This window comes from Harpia harpyja, chromosome 1, assembly GCF_026419915.1.
Source record: "Harpia harpyja isolate bHarHar1 chromosome 1, bHarHar1 primary haplotype, whole genome shotgun sequence".
NCBI lineage: Eukaryota > Metazoa > Chordata > Aves > Accipitriformes > Accipitridae > Harpia > Harpia harpyja.
The window spans coordinates 78,641,281-78,659,123 of NC_068940.1; the positions used below are offsets into that span (position 1 = coordinate 78,641,281).

Sequence of the window (17,843 nt, forward strand, 5' to 3'; positions counted from 1 at the left end):
ATGAAGTATACAGTTATGAACCAGATTGTAATTTACATTTGAAATTTTTTTGAAAGTGGTTTGTATAAACTACAGTATTTAAGAGCTCAAACTGACAGATGCATATACATGATTGATTTAAATGGAGATTACCTATTTTGATCTAGAATCAAACCATATCTCTGATTACTGTGTTCCTTTGCTGCCTTATTGCTGCACATTTGGCTCTAACATAGTGTATTGTAATTCAGACATTATCAAATTTTTATTATGAGTCCTGTTGGTATTTTAAGGCCTTTACTTACTTACTTGCATAATATTATTGTGCTGAATAGTTCTTTTTTACTTGAAGGTGTTGTTTCCCATGGGTGATGAGGCAACTCTTTCCTTCTGCAGCTTCCTTGGATGGCTGATATTTTATTACATAGATTCCCACAGGCATGTGATTTGTATGCTAGGATGTATGATTTTGCTTTCTGGGGGTGGGGAAAACTTATGGCAATCAGCAGGGTTTTCTTTGTTCTTCATCAACCATCCCATTAACACTTGGATCTACGTAACCACATCTAACTGCATCTGCGATGGTCGTGACCAACCTCAGCTTTCAGGATTTCATCATCATATCACACCAGTATAAAAATGTTATTAAGTTGGGAGATGCAAGATAAGTTGTCCTGTAGCAGTACAAATTTTAACCTACATGATGCATATCCCTCTTCTGTAAGCTGGAAGGAAACCCACGTAAATTCAAACTGATTCTAAAGTCATTCTGGCTGAAATGATAGTGAAAGCCTGATTGTGCGTACTGGTCCATAACAATAACTGCACTGTACATAAAGCTGAAGAAATGAGAACTAGGACTGTATAAAAAGGAAAAAGACTGAAACCCGCTGTATCATCAGTATCATAGCATTCAGTACATGCTTTACCGATAATACTTCTTTCCTTCCAAAAAATCTATCTTAGACTAGCATGAAGTGTGGCTTCATATAAGGCAAAGCTATAACATGTAAAAGTGACTACTGAGGAGCAGCAGAAAACAGGTATCCATTCATAAACTGGATGAGTAGTTTGTTTTCAGTTTAACAGGCAAAGATATACATCAAAAATATGCTTTTATTTTCTTTGTGGCCACAGTTTTAATATGTAAGTCACAAGGAGGGCCCTAGAGAACCAGAATCTATTCCCTCAAGCACAATCAAACATTTAAACATTTTTTTGAGCAATCCACCAAAGGAACAAAGGGAAAAACAAAAGGTTCACTTGCCAAACATTAGTTCTTTAAAATGCACATGAATGCAAATACATGTGCTGTATCCTTACTCTACCTATAAGAAAATACTTGGTACCAATTATCTTTCACCTTGGAATAAGAGAAGGACTCTCAAATTCAAATTAGCAATAAAATTATAATCCATGACATATTGTAGCAAGTAATGACATCAGTATTTTCATCAGTGGTGAGGTATTACCATGTCAAAATATGATTTTCTGTCCTACAGGGGGCTGTTTAGTGATGCGCCAACCAGATGCTGACAGGTCATGTAACCCACCGTGCAGTCAACCCCACGCTTACTGCAGTGAGGTATGTGCTACTGCATTGGAGCATAAAACACCCCCGTGAGGGCTTCCCACACATCTCTCTGCATTACAAAGACTATGCCAACAAAAAGTATTTTCAGAGATTTTGCTAATCATTAATTTGTTAAAATCAACCTCAGACCATTTTCTACCTTTCAATTAAATGTTGAATAATCTCTGTTGATTTGGTACAAACCTGCATAAAAATATATGAAGAGGTACTCTCCAGGCTAGTGCAGATCAAAACAGTCTTCTCTTCCAGTTATCCATGTTGTTATGCTTTATAGCTCACAGAAAACTGTGTTTTTCTGCTACACAGTGTAAAACACTTGTTCCCTACAGACTAGAACGTGCAGTTGTGAAGACGGATACACTGAAGTTATGTCCTCCGATGGCACACTCGAACAGTGCACTCTCATCCCAGTGGTGGTGATCCCCACTATGGAGGACAAAAAGGGAGATGTGAAAACCAGTCGAGCTGTGAACCCTACCCAGCCCTCCAGTAACCAGTCAGGACGAGGAAGGACCTGGTTTCTACAGCCTTTTGGGCCAGGTGAAGTCATGCAATGAGCAGTTCTTAATGCTAAGTACTGCTGCAGGGTCTGGCATTTACATTTTTGTGATGCCGAGGAAGAAAAGAAAAACCCTTAAATGTTCATTGAAGAAGACAGGCATCTGCCCTGACTGAAAACAAAGGAAGAGACATAAGCAAACCCCTAGCCTTCTCAGCTACTCCATCGATATATTTAATGAAATCTTTTATTGCAGAAGATATCCTTTTAATCCCTTCTACCTCTTAAAATTCACAGAAGCTATTTGAAATGTGACTCTAGAAGGGAGTTGGCTGCAAAGGTGCAAGCCAGGATATTAGATTATGCTGTCTCAACCAATAATGCTGTTGACAGAGGAGTGAAAAGGTAGCACTGAAGACTGCAGAGGGTAAGGGCTGCTTAAAATTTGCAGCCGTAGCATAAATTGTAGAAAAATAATCAGTACAGATATGCTAACGCTTTTCTGCTATATCCATATTTAAACTAATTCATGTTAGACAAGAGCTAACCATATTACTGATATTTAGCATAGACATGCTCTAAGTCTCTATAGGCAATATTTGCTTTTATGATGGACCATGTTTTTTAGAGCTGAGCAAGGACTTCTATTACAAGACAGTTATCCCATCAAAAATACTTTATAAAGTCCATCATGTAATCAGATTTCAGTAAATATTTCCTGGTAATATTAAGCATTGAGATAAATAAAACTTTAGTTTTATTAGTTAGTGTCTGGGACTAACAAAATACTTTCACAGAAAGGGATATGATGCTTGTCCAAAATGATAATTATATGAAGAGAGCAATTGGTTATCTGAAGTGTCTTTTAAATCACATAGAGCTAAATATTGTAACACACTTGTGTTTTAGGGTATTCATTTATTTCTAAAGCTTTTATGAACGTTTTTAATCTGAAAATTGAAAACAGTATCTTTACATGCATAATCTGTAAAATGCTCCAAATTGAGAACTACAGCAATACTTCTAATAAGCAGATTAAATCACGTTCGGGTTAGAAATATTTGTTAGATCCCATTAGTCCTACTAGTATTTACTGTTATTTGTACTGTGATACTATATTTGATACCTGCAATAAAATGGTCTTTACTCCAATTAGTTTATACTTTAATCCACAATAAAAAAAAGAAAATTAAGCTTTTCTGGTCCTCCTTTAAAACATAGCATGTTACCAAATACGTTATCTTTTACTCAATCTAGCTAATGCCACCTGAAAATGCCAGAGGGTGGGTTGTAGCAGCCAGAGTGCCAAAAATAAGCAAATGTCAGACAGTCGCCTTCAACTGTTTAGGAATGTGGCTGTTCATGTGAGCTCAGACATGCTTTTTGGAGCAAGGAACAGTTGAGAGATTTCATGAAAACTCACCCATTTTCCCGTAATTCATATTAGGAAGGAAACATAGGTCAGCTCAGATTAAAAAAGACAATATTCAATAGAACTAATACTTTATCCAGTGAAGGTATGAACAAATGTGGAAGAAAGCGAACATTTTGCACTTCAGATGAGATTTATGCTTGATTGTTTTAATTCCAGGATTGGGAATCTATTGGAAACGTTTTGATTTACTCTAGCATGATTATTCCTTTCCTCACAGTTTCTAAGTCTAGATGTAAAATAGTTCTTTCACTGTCTTCAACAAATTATACTGCAGTTCCAGACAGGAAGGTATTAAAACTATCCTCTTCAGGTGTCTGTGCTGATGTATTACCCGAAACAGATGAGTTTGAGATGCCAATTCCCTTGTATACTTAGAAATAATCTGTCCAGGGGGAATTCAGAAAGCCTGAGTTAAATGCCTGTAGCTGCATAATATTAATGACCTCATTAACAGAGTTCCCTGCTTTGACAAAAATAAATAAATCCATACACAAGGTAATACCAGTCTTTTTTTCAAGGAGATAATACTATTTTAAAATAAGCAAACCCAAAACAATCCCAAGCGCCTTACATTTACCAATGGAAATAAGCCAAGGAGAGAAGAAATTAACTTGTTTAGCAGTACTGAAGTCTGAATTCCTCTCATTCGTATTATCATATCATTGGATATGTCAGGTCAAATCTACTGTTCAATTCATCTTTAATAGATCAGTTATTTCAGTTGTATCAGTTATTACCAGTTATAAAGTTTCATTAGGTTGATTAATGCAATGAAGCTAAAATGTTTTTATATTAATTAGTTTTGAACAAATTGTCCACATGACTGCGAGACTTTGCATTGCTAGAGAACAGAAAGCCTGAACTTAACTGCACAGCAATAGAGGTGTCAGCTGTGAATCTGAGCAAAGTCAGTCTGACTAATTTTTGTTATTATTACATTGTAGAAACATCAACTGCATTGATAATGCCTTTTTGTTCTACAGAGGTATCAAGACGCATTAAGTATTCGGTCAGAAAAATTTTAGCTGTGTTTGCTTACATTGAAAGTATACATGACTTCATGAAGTAAATATTTTGCCCCTTGTAAATGAAATAATTCAGCTTTTTAATGGAATTTTCATTGTCAAGGAGGTGCAACAAGGGTAGCTAACCTCCTGTAAAACAACGTTTTCAAAAAGCCATTTAGAAATTTGCAAAATGAGTCAGATAAATGTAGTGAGTCAAACAGCATGCACTGACCTTGGGTTGTGACATGCTCATTTGGGGTTCAGAGCAAAACCCTGCAGACAGAGAAGGTCACACTGTTTTTCCTGGGAAAAGTGGGTGCATCTAGGATCAAGGCAAGCAGGAGAGTGGGATGTATACCTCAGCCTGCAGGGGCACCATGTCCAATATACAAACTGCCCAGACTGCATATAAATACAGTCCTTATTAACACAGACAGTTGTTCTATTTATGAGCATGGGTTGTCTTTTTTGGTGTGTTTTTGCTTGTTCTGTGAGAGGATGTTGTTTTATAACAACAAAACTTGCATTTGGTAGGGGAAGAAATGGAAAAATTATTACTTTATGCAGTAGCAAAAGTTGTGTATGTGCTGTTAAGATATAGATGAGATAAAACATGCTAAAGGTATTTAAAAACATAAAATAAAATAGCAACAAGAATGAAAATAACAGGCAGATTGATTTACCAGAGCTAGACTGGAAAGTGATGCTATAAGCACAAATGAGTCCCGGGCTGATAAGCTGCCCTGTGATCACACTGAAGGATTGCCCACTACCAGTGGGCCCAGGGGATGGGTTTCTGGGGGTCTCACTTGCTGCCCCTGCCCCACATCTCGGCTCTGTTTGGATTATCCAGACTTTGGCTGAAAAGCAGAACACAAGTGCACAGAGAAGATACTGCTCAGTTGTTTAATAGTATTTACTCTTATTAAGCTGTAATTGCTAGTGAAGACATTTATTTTGGATTATAAAAGTATTTCTATACTATATCAGAACTAATAATTCCGCAAGACTAACTCAAACACTACTGACTAACATTCATTCCTTTTAGATGGGAGGCTGAAGACCTGGGTTTATGGTGTAGCTGCTGGTGCATTTGTTTTACTCATCTTTATTGTTTCTATGATCTATCTAGCCTGGTGAGTTCTTTAATTATTTACAAACAAGCAGTCCCACACAGACTGTAATGCAAGAGTTTACATATGCCGCTGCAGAAACTGCAGGCACTTCTGTGAACTGCAGAGTTTAATTTTCCGTGTCCTTTTGTCCAAGCTCAGGTTAGTGGACTCTCACTGTAGTCTAGGTGATGGATAAACACATGCTCTCCTGAGGTTAGAACTTCTTACAAATATGGGATAGCTTAGTGTATAGTTTGTTTTTGCTTAGTTTATCCCTATTAAGAATGTACTGTGTCCACGATAATTTCATTGTGTCTGTATCACAAAATGCAGAGAGAAATAGCAAGAAGGAAATTTAGTAATCAGGCAAGTCGGATTTGATGTTTGGCAGGATAGAGAGATACACAACCCCCAAAAGTCTGAAAACTTTCTCATGTGTTTTTCATACATGAAATAATATTTTGTTGAAAAATCTTAGTACATGTGAAAGCAAGGATTTTTTGCAAGAGCACGTCACCTTTGAGAATGCTCTCCCTGAAGTTTTCTAGGTCCTGTTTGGAATTTCTGATCCAAATGACTCTGTAGGTGGCAGGTGAGGGAAGTGTGGTCGTATGCATCAGGCTCTTGGCTGTACTTCATTAGTAGGCATTTGGGGGGCTTCTGGATTTGTTTGGTTTTTAATAAACCTTCCCCAAAATCTCACTTCTGTCTAAGTAAGGACCAAAATCTTTTATTTATTGAGGAAAAGAAAATGCATTAGTATACAACTCCACTGCAGATTCTTTGGACTGGAATCTGTGGCCACTGCAAGCCACTGTAACAACTGGCTTGGTAACAAAGATTTAGATTTGGGCAGCCTAAGTGACATAGTTGAGATAAGATTTTGGACCAGACTGAGGATGCACAGACCTAGTTTAAAGAAATGCTTATATTACACTCTAAAAGAAGACAAGTACTAAAGCATGCATAAACATGCATTTTCCTTTAGTAATTTTTTAAAACTATATCAAATGAATTAGAAATACTGCTGGATTAAAATCTAATTCAAGGCTAGACAGGGAATGGTTATGACTAACAACTATATCCCATTATGACTGGTTTGATTATAACATCTAGAATTAACTGTAGTCATTCCAGCAATTATAATGAGATAACACTAATCAAAAGATGGAACTTTCCTGTGGAAACCCTTGATGTGCCAAGAGAAGTTAAGATTTGAGTCATATAATTTAAAAGAACCTGACTGCGGCTTTGATACATGACCAAATACTGCACTGGAGGCTCTGGGTTCTTCTGAAAACTGATCTTGCAGGATTACCTGCCGAGGATTTCATCAAGTCACACCAGCGCCATAACAGCCTGTTTCTGAACAACTGAGCTTTGAATTAGATGTTGCTTTGGGTTGATAAGGAGATAATTACTGATCCAAGTGAAGGTTTCAGGCTTATATCTTTTACAAATGAACAACCAAATGCATTATCTTAAAACAACACACTCATCTTTCATTTAGGACTGAAATCCATCTTTGCTATGTTATTAGTTTCTTGTTCTATTTACAAATTATCTTATTGTTTCAGCAAAAAGCCAAAGAAGCCCCAGAGAAGACAGAACAACCGACTGAAACCTTTAACCTTGGCTTATGATGGAGATGCAGATATGTAAAATATAACTTCTCATGGTGACAAATGGAGTCTAAATTAATGGATTGAAATCAGAAGGTATCCAAAGCCACAGGGATTTTCTATGGAGTGGATTAAGTGTTTTGACTTTTTCTTTTTTTGTAACTGCACCATAGATAAAGAAGGATGGATTTCATAATGCCTATGGATATTGAAGGTATTATTGCTTTACTTTAGACCATCAGCACTGAGAAATCTGGCAGAATCACATTAATAGACACTGCAGTTGGAGATTTGTGGTCTTTCCTCAATCTTACAAACTATAAGCACCACTTCTGTCTCCAGAATACTGTAGCTGACATAGTATTAACAGTTGGAAGCCCCTGCAACATTAACCAAGTATAATCAGTACGCATGAAGAGTTTGTACCAAGCTGTCTATGACTCTTTATATTCAAGCATAACATATATACTCAGCTGAACCACATGTATTACTCTATCAGATAATATACTTGTTAAAGAGCATTTTAGTGCTTAGTACAATATTAACTGGGATTAACCCACTGAGCAAGTTCAACAGTTTGCCAGTTGATGATAACTTGTGTTAACCTGCATTTCAGAGGGCAATGACTCACTTGCAAAATTCTGTCCTATTATCACTCCAAAGTATAAAGGCCTCATATGTACATCCAGAAAGGAGGCATTCTCAGATTCAGTATTTTCTAGCGGTTGCTGTCTGGAAAAAGAATACCCATTGTAAATGTTACAATATGTTTCTACTTTCTCTAACTCAAACTGTTGCCTGCATCTTTTTTGCTACATGTAAGGCAAATTTTTGCACTATATTAGTGCAGCATGATATGCACTTAACTAGTATTGCCATAGAAACTGCCTCTTTTCAGAAAGGATGATGATGTATCTTGTGCAAGGAGTGTCAAGTAGACAGGTCTTGAATCCTGAAGAGAGTAGCATTCGGTGTGGACTGCGACTGGATGGAATCGGCTAACAACGTGTACTGTACACACTGTTCCTCGTCACAGCGGCCATTTGTAGTCTATATCATGGCAGTAATACAAGTGTCTAGTTTCTTGCCCCATCTACCTATACTGGTATAGATTGTCCTGCTGGTTTCTAATTGTACTTTGAAGGCTGTTTATGACTAGATTTTTTATATTTGTTAACTTTGTTAGAAAAAAAAGAAAAGAAAAAGAAAAGTGTTGCCCTGTAATCTTGAGTGACATACATACTGTCTAAAAAGGTATTCTGATTGTTTGTTCAACTAAATAAAATGGTTTTGCTTTTTTTTCCTTCCACTAGTGAGAGCATTTTCACTGTTGCTGACAGTGCAATACTCAGAGCCCTTTTGTCTTTTCTAATTAGGATAATTGGATAGACTATTTTAAATATTCGGTTAAACTCTTGAGTGTACTGGCAAGTAAACAATAAGATCAATAGTTCTGCCATTTTAATGCTCATGACTTTTTCAAAAACTCTGGCAGTATAAAAACTCACTGTTAACCTCGTCCATGCTTATGGTTTTTCAGTGTTACACTTCTGACATGAAGCTTATTGACTTGCCACTGTATCTACATGCCTGTTACAGATGTGATTCATGACCTGAGAAGGGTTATTCTCATCAAATGGCTTCTATGTGTAGCCTGAACATATAAGTGACTGTGCCACTACTAAGCAATACAAAACTTTATCAGGCAACCTCTCAAAAATAATTGTTATATAAAGTTCAATATTAGGTTCTCAGGTCTTTTTTATAACCTAAACCATTTCTGCCTATTCATCACACTATTTACTCAAGAAGCACCAGGTTTTGCACACCGAGTAAAACTGTAGCTTTGCAAACTTTGGCCCAGATCCACTGAAACTGATGACAAGATTCTCATGGACATCAATGGGTAACATCAGTCCTTAAAAATACCTACCTTTGTTCCATGTAGAATAATTCTTGGAACCAATGTGCATTTTGTGAATGTTCAAGAAAGATTATGGTCCTACTTTAACTTAGCTAACTTACATTACCAGTGTGGTGTTACTGCATCAAGAAAATGACCTTCCTCCCACTGCTTAAGTATTCCCCAAATGGGAATGATGAGCAGAGAGGAACAATAGTAACAATCTTTTGTACAGGTTTAATTTCTCATTTTATTCCTTGATCTGGCTGCAGCTGGTGAAGTGCCATGGCCCCCTGCCACAGCAGTAGTTCATTCATATATGTGTTGCAGGACTGGGGGCTTCAGTCTTACATTGCTTTGTAAAGATCCATGTAAAGATCTTTGTAAAGATTCTTGATTATTTTAATTACTTCAGTATTCTTGAGTAGAAAACAGGAAAAACCTAGTTGATTCCTATTTTGTCAGACATACAAAAAATAATGTGGAAAAGTTATAAAGTTTTAAAGAATGATAACCATCATGTGGAGACATAAAGCTTAATCATGATTTCTGTACTTTTAAAAGTCTGATTCTGTGTTGTCAAATAGTATTGGACTAATAGGGAATTGAGGGAACGGGGTTTCTTTCATTGGCAATGAGTCATCTTTCTTTATTACACTGGCTGGTCCTAGCAGGAGCTGTTGCCTAGTTCTTGCTTTGAAGATTTTTATGTCCTAAATCTAAGAATTTAATAACTTGAAGTTAAAGGTATGCCATCTCCTTTTCCTCACTATATAAAAAGGACAAATGAAAAAAGATAGGAGGCTTTTTAAGTATGTTTGGCCTTTGCAATTCATGCAAGTATTTTAGTATGTGTTACACTTTATATCTGGTCAGTGGATTTTGCTGGTGCACATGTGCATCATACTAGTGCTGCATTTAAAATCTAGAGTGCATTTTTATTATTATTTTTTTTATGAACAAAGTGCACGGAAATTTGAAGCCAGAATGGCTTCCCTCATTATCAAGAAAAAAATATTAGACTATAAGGAGGGCTGAAATTTTATGTAAAGCTAAAGGTTGCAGAGGTGATTAAGCCCTTTAGCATTGAAACAGAAATCAATAATAGGTGAATTATCAGTATAGAATGAAAAGCAATTTGCTTTAAAAATCAGAGTGCTTCTACAATTCCAGTGCCTAAAGCAGCCACTACTGTAGATTGTTAGTTTGTGAAAGTAATGTTTCCAGTGATCAAATAAACCATTCGGAAAATAGCAAAGTAGACATTTTCCTGTTGATGTGGTGGTTTGTATTTTCCTTTTTAAATCTGTAGTTTCTAGATTACTGTGTCTGCTTTGAGTCCTGGAGCAGTTCCTTTTTGAAGCTTTGGTGCAACTGCACAAGCTTGTTTATATTTGGTATAAAGCACCAATTTTGAAATTCCCTTCCTCCTGCCAAAATGTAATAAAGTTTGGTTTCCAACATTACAGTCTGAAGAGACCAATTTAAAAACTCTATGTATAAATCACTGTAAAATATACCTTGAATGAAATGGAAATCTGTCTTTTTACCTTTATGTAAATTGTGCTCACCCAAAGTTAAGAGTTTATTTTGCCTAACTTAATTTACTTGAATATTTATTTTGTAGAACAAGGAGGCAGCTGTCTGAGGAATGTTTACCTTTTTTTTGTTAATGTTAATTTGTAAATTGTGTAATGCATTTTTATTTTTTAAATTATGTATATTTCTTTTTTTTAATGCACAAAATGTTTACGTACAACTACTGCAGATTTGTGTATATTGTCACTAAGCTTTATTCAGTTAATACAGATGATGTGAAAATGTAAAAAGTCTTACATTTTCATCTGGGTTATTTTTACATAACTGATGTATTGCTGACAATAAATATAAACACAAAATCATTTAATGTCTTTTTTTAATAGATGTAGTATACTATGCTGGGATAGAGTAACAATAAAAGCCAGATCCCTAAAATATGACCACCTTTTAAATAGTGTCTTTTTTTGAAATAAATCAGTATTTCTCTTTAAAAAGAAAGAAAAATACTTTCTGATGTTATGGTAACTATCAAAGTCCATTGCTACAGTCCTTGTTGACAGAGAAGTTTACAATGCTATTTAATTGATCAATAAATATCTGATAAATGCAATAAATCAATGGTATTTTAAATTTTTTTCCTGAATTGCCATTTTTAGGTCAGAAAAACCAACCCATTTGTGGAGAATAAGGGGTGGATCGAGACCTCCCTAAAAGACATCTGTTCACTTCAGTGAAGCTGAACTTGTCCCTATACAAGAAGGAGCAGAGAGCAAAATCCCCCTTCTCCAAATAAACAAACATGCCCAATGCAATTGATAAAATTGTCATTTACACCCCAGTTGTTGAGTAACATTACTAAATTCACTCTAATTTCTTCTAGAATCAAAAATTTGTTGTTGATTACCTAAGAAAAATAGTGACTCCACACTTTTTTTCATAACTGCTCGTTTTCTATCTCTGTGCTCTCCAAAACTCAATTTTTTCATGTCCGTTTCTGCAGTGTATATTTACACACCAGTTCATGGGGGTTTGTCCAATTTCAGTAGTTATTACCTCCCCAGTAACCCTTCCAGGCCAGCCCTTAAAAGGTTTAAACCCAATTTTGAGAGCACACAACTCTGATTTTAGAGGCATTTCAGGATTTTCAGAAGTACCTCCTACCTATATTTTTTTCCTGCTGGAATCCACAGTAAAATAGCAGAAGCATTGGACGAGTCTTCCCACTTGCAATTTAACAGAGGAATTTTTTAGATCATTTTTTGTTTAATTCAGTACAGGCAGAATTCTACAAACAGTTAAAAAAGATACTTGAGAGAAGAAAATTAAAATTCTCATTTAAACTGTGCAGAAGAGAATTACCTATGGTATGCTAATGAAGATCATACAGTCTTCACATTCAGTAAAGAAAACTTATGGTAGGACTTTGGCAATTGGTTGCGAGACTTCTAGAGTAATGGCTTACAGATTGGGAAATGTATTCTTTATTTAAAAAAATATCAGGAGAATACGATTTTCCAATACAAGTATAATGAAAGGAGATAAATAGAGAGGTAAATCAAGAGGCTTAGATAAGCCTTGTAAATATTTTAGCCTTCTAGTAATGTGAAGATCTACAGTATTAGGACTAGAAAATTATCCTGCTGAAACAGCAGTGAGCTTAAGCAGTCATTCAGGATTGGCTTGGCATGACTAAGTACAATTTGGCTAAAGAAAAGATTATTTCTGAATCTTCTGGTTGTTTTCTTAGACACAATAAAGCTGAACATCTATCCAAAAGCAGCTAATGACCAGGCAGATGAACAAACGATTTGCACTTTTTCGAGGGGTGGGCGGATCTGTAGCGGGGTGGGTCTTAGTATCTGCTTGTCTGTTCGTTTATTTTTCAGCAGAGGGAGCAGCTGACTCATTTTGCTTACCTTCATTTGGGCAGTGCCCCTGGGCACCGAGGGGGTTGTCCTGTGGTGACATCGTGGTGAAGCATCTCCTACATCCTTTTGAAAACTGGCATCTTTGCTAAGTCCTGCTTATCTGAAAGGTTGCAAGGCTTACTGTGAGGCACACCGTCAGTGACATTTGGCAGACGCCGTTGCTCTTTGTTTGCTGTCAGGCAACTTTGCACCAGGAGAGGACTGAGCCTTGTGAGAGCACAGTAGTCTCGGGGTGCCCCATTGTTAACACCAATCTGCTGGTACTTACACGTGGCAGTGCTTTCAGTCGACCCTTCCAGCCTGATGTATGAACCATTTCTAGTATTAACATCCTGACCTGCCTTAACAAGCTGTTACTGTTGGATGCTACCTAATCCTGTTTGTCCCCTCCTGAAAAGGAGCTGGGGGTGGGGGTCCTGGTGGACAACATGCTGACCATGACTCAGCTGCAGACCCTGGCAGTGACGGAGGCAGCCGCACACAGGGCTGCATTGACAAGAGCTTGAAGGAGGTAGTTAGTCCCTCCCAGCCCTCATAAGGCTCTGTTGGGAGCCCTGTGTCTGGTTTGGGGGCCTCTTTGGATAAGGGAAAAAGTCCTTCAATTTGTCACCGTGGTGAAGCTAAAACTTAGCCACAGGATCATAATCCATGATCATAGCTATTGTTGCTTTCCATATTCAAAGAAATCTTATTTCAAACAGTTCAAGGTTGAACCTATTTTATTATTACTATGTGTTTATGTATTTACAAATCCTTTGGTTTTTTAGAGGAAATAAGATTTGGTACTTGTCTGTTTATAGATGAGGGGTTGGTGGCTCCCACATATGTTTTAATGTTGTGGGTTGTATTCAGAACCTAGTCCTGAAGTTTATTAGAATTATATTCTGAAATTGAAATTATAAAATTAATAAGTTTTTGTTTATTTTAAAAAATACACTTCATAGTGTCATTATATTTCTTTAAAAAGGCAGGAGATTACTTGTTTGTTTCTCAGTAAATATCAGATCAGTTTTGCTTAGCTTACAAATAAAAACGTTTTGTCACAAATTCAGTGTTGGGTTTGAAAGCAAGTCTAATTTTTTTCCTTCCCTTAACAATTATAAAAACAAAATCCCTTTCTTACCTATACATGTCAACCTGTGACTTACTTACATCTCAGCTTTTTAATTCTTCCCAGTGCTGTTCATTGAGATGCATATATGGAAATAGCAATATAATTTGAGCCCATGACCAGAATTTAGTTAACAGTTCTGTAAATGCACATTCACAGTTTGTTGGCTGTCCAGTATTGGCAGATTATTTTTAATGCACTGCCTACTGAAGTCCTACAAAAACCTCTCCCAAACTGAACCCAAACTTATTTACACAACTTGTTTCACAGAAAAAATATGAAAACTCACAGAAAAAAAAAGGAAGGGTGACATATTGTGTCTTGCTTTCATACTCTAAACCTGATTCCCTTAACAACTTTCTTCCTGTGCCCCCATTGTGTCTTGGTTCTTGAAGCAAATGCCAGATTTCATCCTTACCTGGAACTTTTCTGATTTGCACTGATTGCTGTCATAGCCTTAAGTCTCTTTTGATGTGTCTTCTCACTCTTAAGATCATGGTTAGACAGCAATAGTTACCTGTTGACAACTTACAGGTATTTGAAGGCATGCTATCAAAAGCAAAAATATGCATAATTAAAATGTGAATTTTGAGGCTGAAATAATTTGTTTCCTTTCTTCATGCAACCAAAGCATCAGCTATGTATTTGGAAATCTTGAAGATATCTAATTCTACATATTTCAGGTTCAATCACACCATTCTATTGCTGTGACTTTACACTTTTCTCTACTGTTCCCTTGTTATGCTCATTTTGTGTTAATTTTCATTGTAAAATCATAGTAAGGGCTGTCTCCTCTGTGTGTACAATTCTAGCAGAATGGAGAACTCCCTCTTTGGAAACCTGTGATATGACAATAAACAATGATTAACAGAAGCTGAAATCCTTAGTATCTATTATTTTTCCAAGAATTCTAGGATGAAAGCTTGGTGGACTAGCTTGGAAATGCTCTCTGTTTAAGTCCCTGAAGAGTTAAAACACCACAGAAATCAACCAAACCCCCTATTCCCATGAGCAGGTCCATGTCAGGAGGTTATGTATTCACATTTTCTATTTCTGAATGTTACCCTAAACACACACGGATGTTCTGTTTTTTAGTTACTCTAGCTACAAGCTATACCAACAACTTAAAATCATGGGTTGTACAGATGATCTCAAGGTATATTTAAAACAATTTATCAGAGATGTGTAGCATCATATGTGTGATAACACAGAGCTGAGTTCAGGTCGATATTCTGTACTTAAGATCAGGAGGGGAATCTCCATACATGTGTATTTCAGCTTTGGATCTCATTTTTAGTTTTGATATTCCAAAAAATGAAAGAAATTTTCACCACTTAATTTGAGTTGAACCAACATAACAGAGACTAAAACACCCCACGTACTCAGTACTGAAGAATAATACTTCTCAGCTGCAGGTCTGCTCCTTTTCAACTAGAGGGCTGAACCCATGTAACCCGCATCTCCAGGCGGCCGAGCAGGCCACGCAGGCCCTCGCTTCTTTTCCTCACTGACTTCTTCTGCAAGGACCAATTCTTGCTCTAATCACCCTCTTCAAACAGGCTCTGTTAGGCATTCATCTGGTTATTGGTCCCCAAAATATAAACTACCAGTTATTAATTCTGGCCCCATGACCTACTAACAAAGAACCAATGATGTCCCATACAAAGCTTGACTCCCAAGATAGTCTGACAAACTGGTAGGAAATAAAGTTTCAACGGCTCAGTGTTACGTGTTATTTTAAGGATTCTGTTGGTATCTTCCTCACTGCTCTATTTCTTCAGTCTCCAAGAATGAAGAATTCTGTAGCTCCATTTTATGAGTGGAAATCAGCGGCACCAGGTTTCGCTCAGCTGAGGAAAGAAAAAAATAATTAGCTGGCAGTTTTGTGACTGCCTGAAGTTGAATTTAATGAACTGCAGCAAAAGCTTTCTGCAACATTAGAACAGCTGGAGCTAAACCCTACATTTCTGCCTTAAATGGCCTCCACTTACTAGTTGATGAGCAAAACATTAGTAGCAGTCATTTGTTTGGTTTTACAGAAATAGAAAAGGGTTGCAGCACAAGTGAGAAGTCAATCTCAAACTGGCTCTCCAATCCCGTTGCAGAATTACAGTGCTAAAGAAGTCAGGGCAGAAGTCTAATGGCCTCAAAATTGTAAATGGGCCCTTTCAGAAAGGCAAAACATTATTTACATTAAAAATTGCTATACTGCATCTCTGTTAATGCATTCTCTTTGAAATGAGGTGGTACTGCAGATGACAAGACTTCCATCTGCCACCTTAGATCAATGAAATGGCAGTACAATGTGTTTTTCCAGAATACTTCATAGGTCTCATCAAAAAGCCTTACCACCATGTATTAAAAATTGTCTTTATGTTTAACAACTTCTTATAATCTATAAAGCTTTCTGCTGTTATTAAAGGCTTTATATACCTATAATAACACTGTAGAGATTATAAGAAAAGAATATAAGTGATAATAACATTTATTATTACTTGATGTACATTGTTTAAAGCTTTTAAGCCCTACTTCAGTAGTTGTCAGTTACCATACAAAGCATCCTGGGCATTCCCCACATAAACTGTATTGAACTATGTATATAAGAAGAAAACACATATGCAACAGGATTGGGAGGGTTGGGTTTTTTTCCCAGCAGAATCACAAGACAATTAAATAAATTAAATTACACTAAATTGCTTTCAAGGAGAGGAAAAATATTATTTTAAAGAATTCTCAAAATCACTGCATACAAATTTCCAGATTTTCATTCTCATTGCCTTCAAAAAACCCCGAGATCTTCCATTTACTATACAGTTCCTAAGGACAGGGAGTTTGTTCATTGTGCTCTCAGTTTCTCTGTGGAGGGCTTGCACAATCCATTGTCTGTGCATTTCTTCATATTTCCATAGCCTTTCTGGGAAAAAAAAAAAAAATCTTTCCCCTTTTTTCTTGTTGTCAACATAGTACATATGTTTCATTCTCTCATGTCCTGGAAGTCTTTTGACCCATCTGAACCACCTGCTAAGAAGAGCATCAACAGAAGAGAACAAGTTGGAATAGGAGGAAGGGTACCAGGTATCTACAGTGAATTTCTTTTTTTGTCTTCGTATAGTACAACCATAGTTTTACATAGATAGCAGTAACAAGCAGTTATACTATGCAGAATAGTGTTTACGACTCTAACATGATGATGCAGTGCAGAGACAGACAGGCCTGGTGCGACAGCAGAGTCCTTGAGCAGTGAAGACAGGATGCACTGAAGAGGGCCACAAGCACAGGATGCTGAAAGTAAGGGTACAGGCTGGCACTGGAGACCCCCCACGGCTATAAACAACTTACCCACAGTCAGTTAAAGAAATGCAGACCTGGAGCTGGACAGAACTGGTTTTAGGGGTAACAAAGAAAAAAAAGAAATCGTATCTAACATATGTAAAAGACACCATATATAGTAAATTTGAGTGTAATATGGAACTGCAGATCAATGAAGATGGAGTAAAGATGTAAAAGGGTGTTGGCAGACATATAAAAATGACCCCAAGTTGATCCTAGAGTGAGGAAGAAGAAACCGTCAACACGAACATCATATTCCTTGCAGCGAAGGACTCCAGATGCTGACAATTCACCGTAACACCCCACCACCGCCACCGGCATGAAACCACCAAGCTTAGCAGCCAGAGGAGCAGTGGAGATGTGAGCCTAACACTGGAAGAAGGGGTAGGCACTAGGAGGTGTGTGTGTAACAATTTTAACTGCATTATCATTCTTTTCTGAACAATTAGATCTGGACTAATAATGGTTAGACTGCTTTGCTTTCAGTTATACTAACAATAAATTTTAACTTTACTTATGTAAAAGGTGTGCTTCCTCCATGCCCATAAGAAAGATTTTGAGTGTAATAACTCTAAAACAGCAGAGAGAATTCTGGGGCAGATGAATGAGAAAAAAATTTTGAGTGATATGAATACAGATACAGTAATCCTCTCTTGGTACATCAAATTTAAAAAAGAAACAGAAAAAATTGAAAGCTAGATACACTCTGACTTCAAACGGTTAGAGAAATGTGTAGAAATGAAAGCAAAGGTTGTCATTACCTTAAGGGCACATCTTGCTA

General features: G+C 36.8%; 1 protein-coding gene and 1 long non-coding RNA gene across 2 annotated transcripts in view; one reads left to right on the forward strand and one right to left on the reverse strand.

Moving 5' to 3' along the window:
- Positions 1 to 11,133, forward strand: part of THSD7A (thrombospondin type 1 domain containing 7A) — a 290,245-nt gene extending 279,112 nt beyond the window's left edge. Inside the window, exons 27-30 of the mRNA XM_052801303.1 lie at positions 1,482 to 1,564; positions 1,903 to 2,113; positions 5,563 to 5,650; positions 7,207 to 11,133. Coding sequence (XP_052657263.1) covers positions 1,482 to 1,564; positions 1,903 to 2,113; positions 5,563 to 5,650; positions 7,207 to 7,291 — 467 coding nt within the window. The 3' untranslated portion in view covers positions 7,292 to 11,133. The remainder of the gene's footprint in view (positions 1 to 1,481; positions 1,565 to 1,902; positions 2,114 to 5,562; positions 5,651 to 7,206) is intronic.
- LOC128147986 (uncharacterized) overlaps positions 1 to 17,843 on the reverse strand; it is a 33,100-nt gene that overhangs the window by 6,119 nt on the left and 9,138 nt on the right. Inside the window, exons 3-5 of the long non-coding RNA XR_008237151.1 lie at positions 15,462 to 15,582; positions 5,198 to 5,374; positions 1,757 to 1,999 (exon numbers count right to left, since the gene is read on the reverse strand). This is a non-coding gene — a long non-coding RNA (uncharacterized LOC128147986). The remainder of the gene's footprint in view (positions 1 to 1,756; positions 2,000 to 5,197; positions 5,375 to 15,461; positions 15,583 to 17,843) is intronic.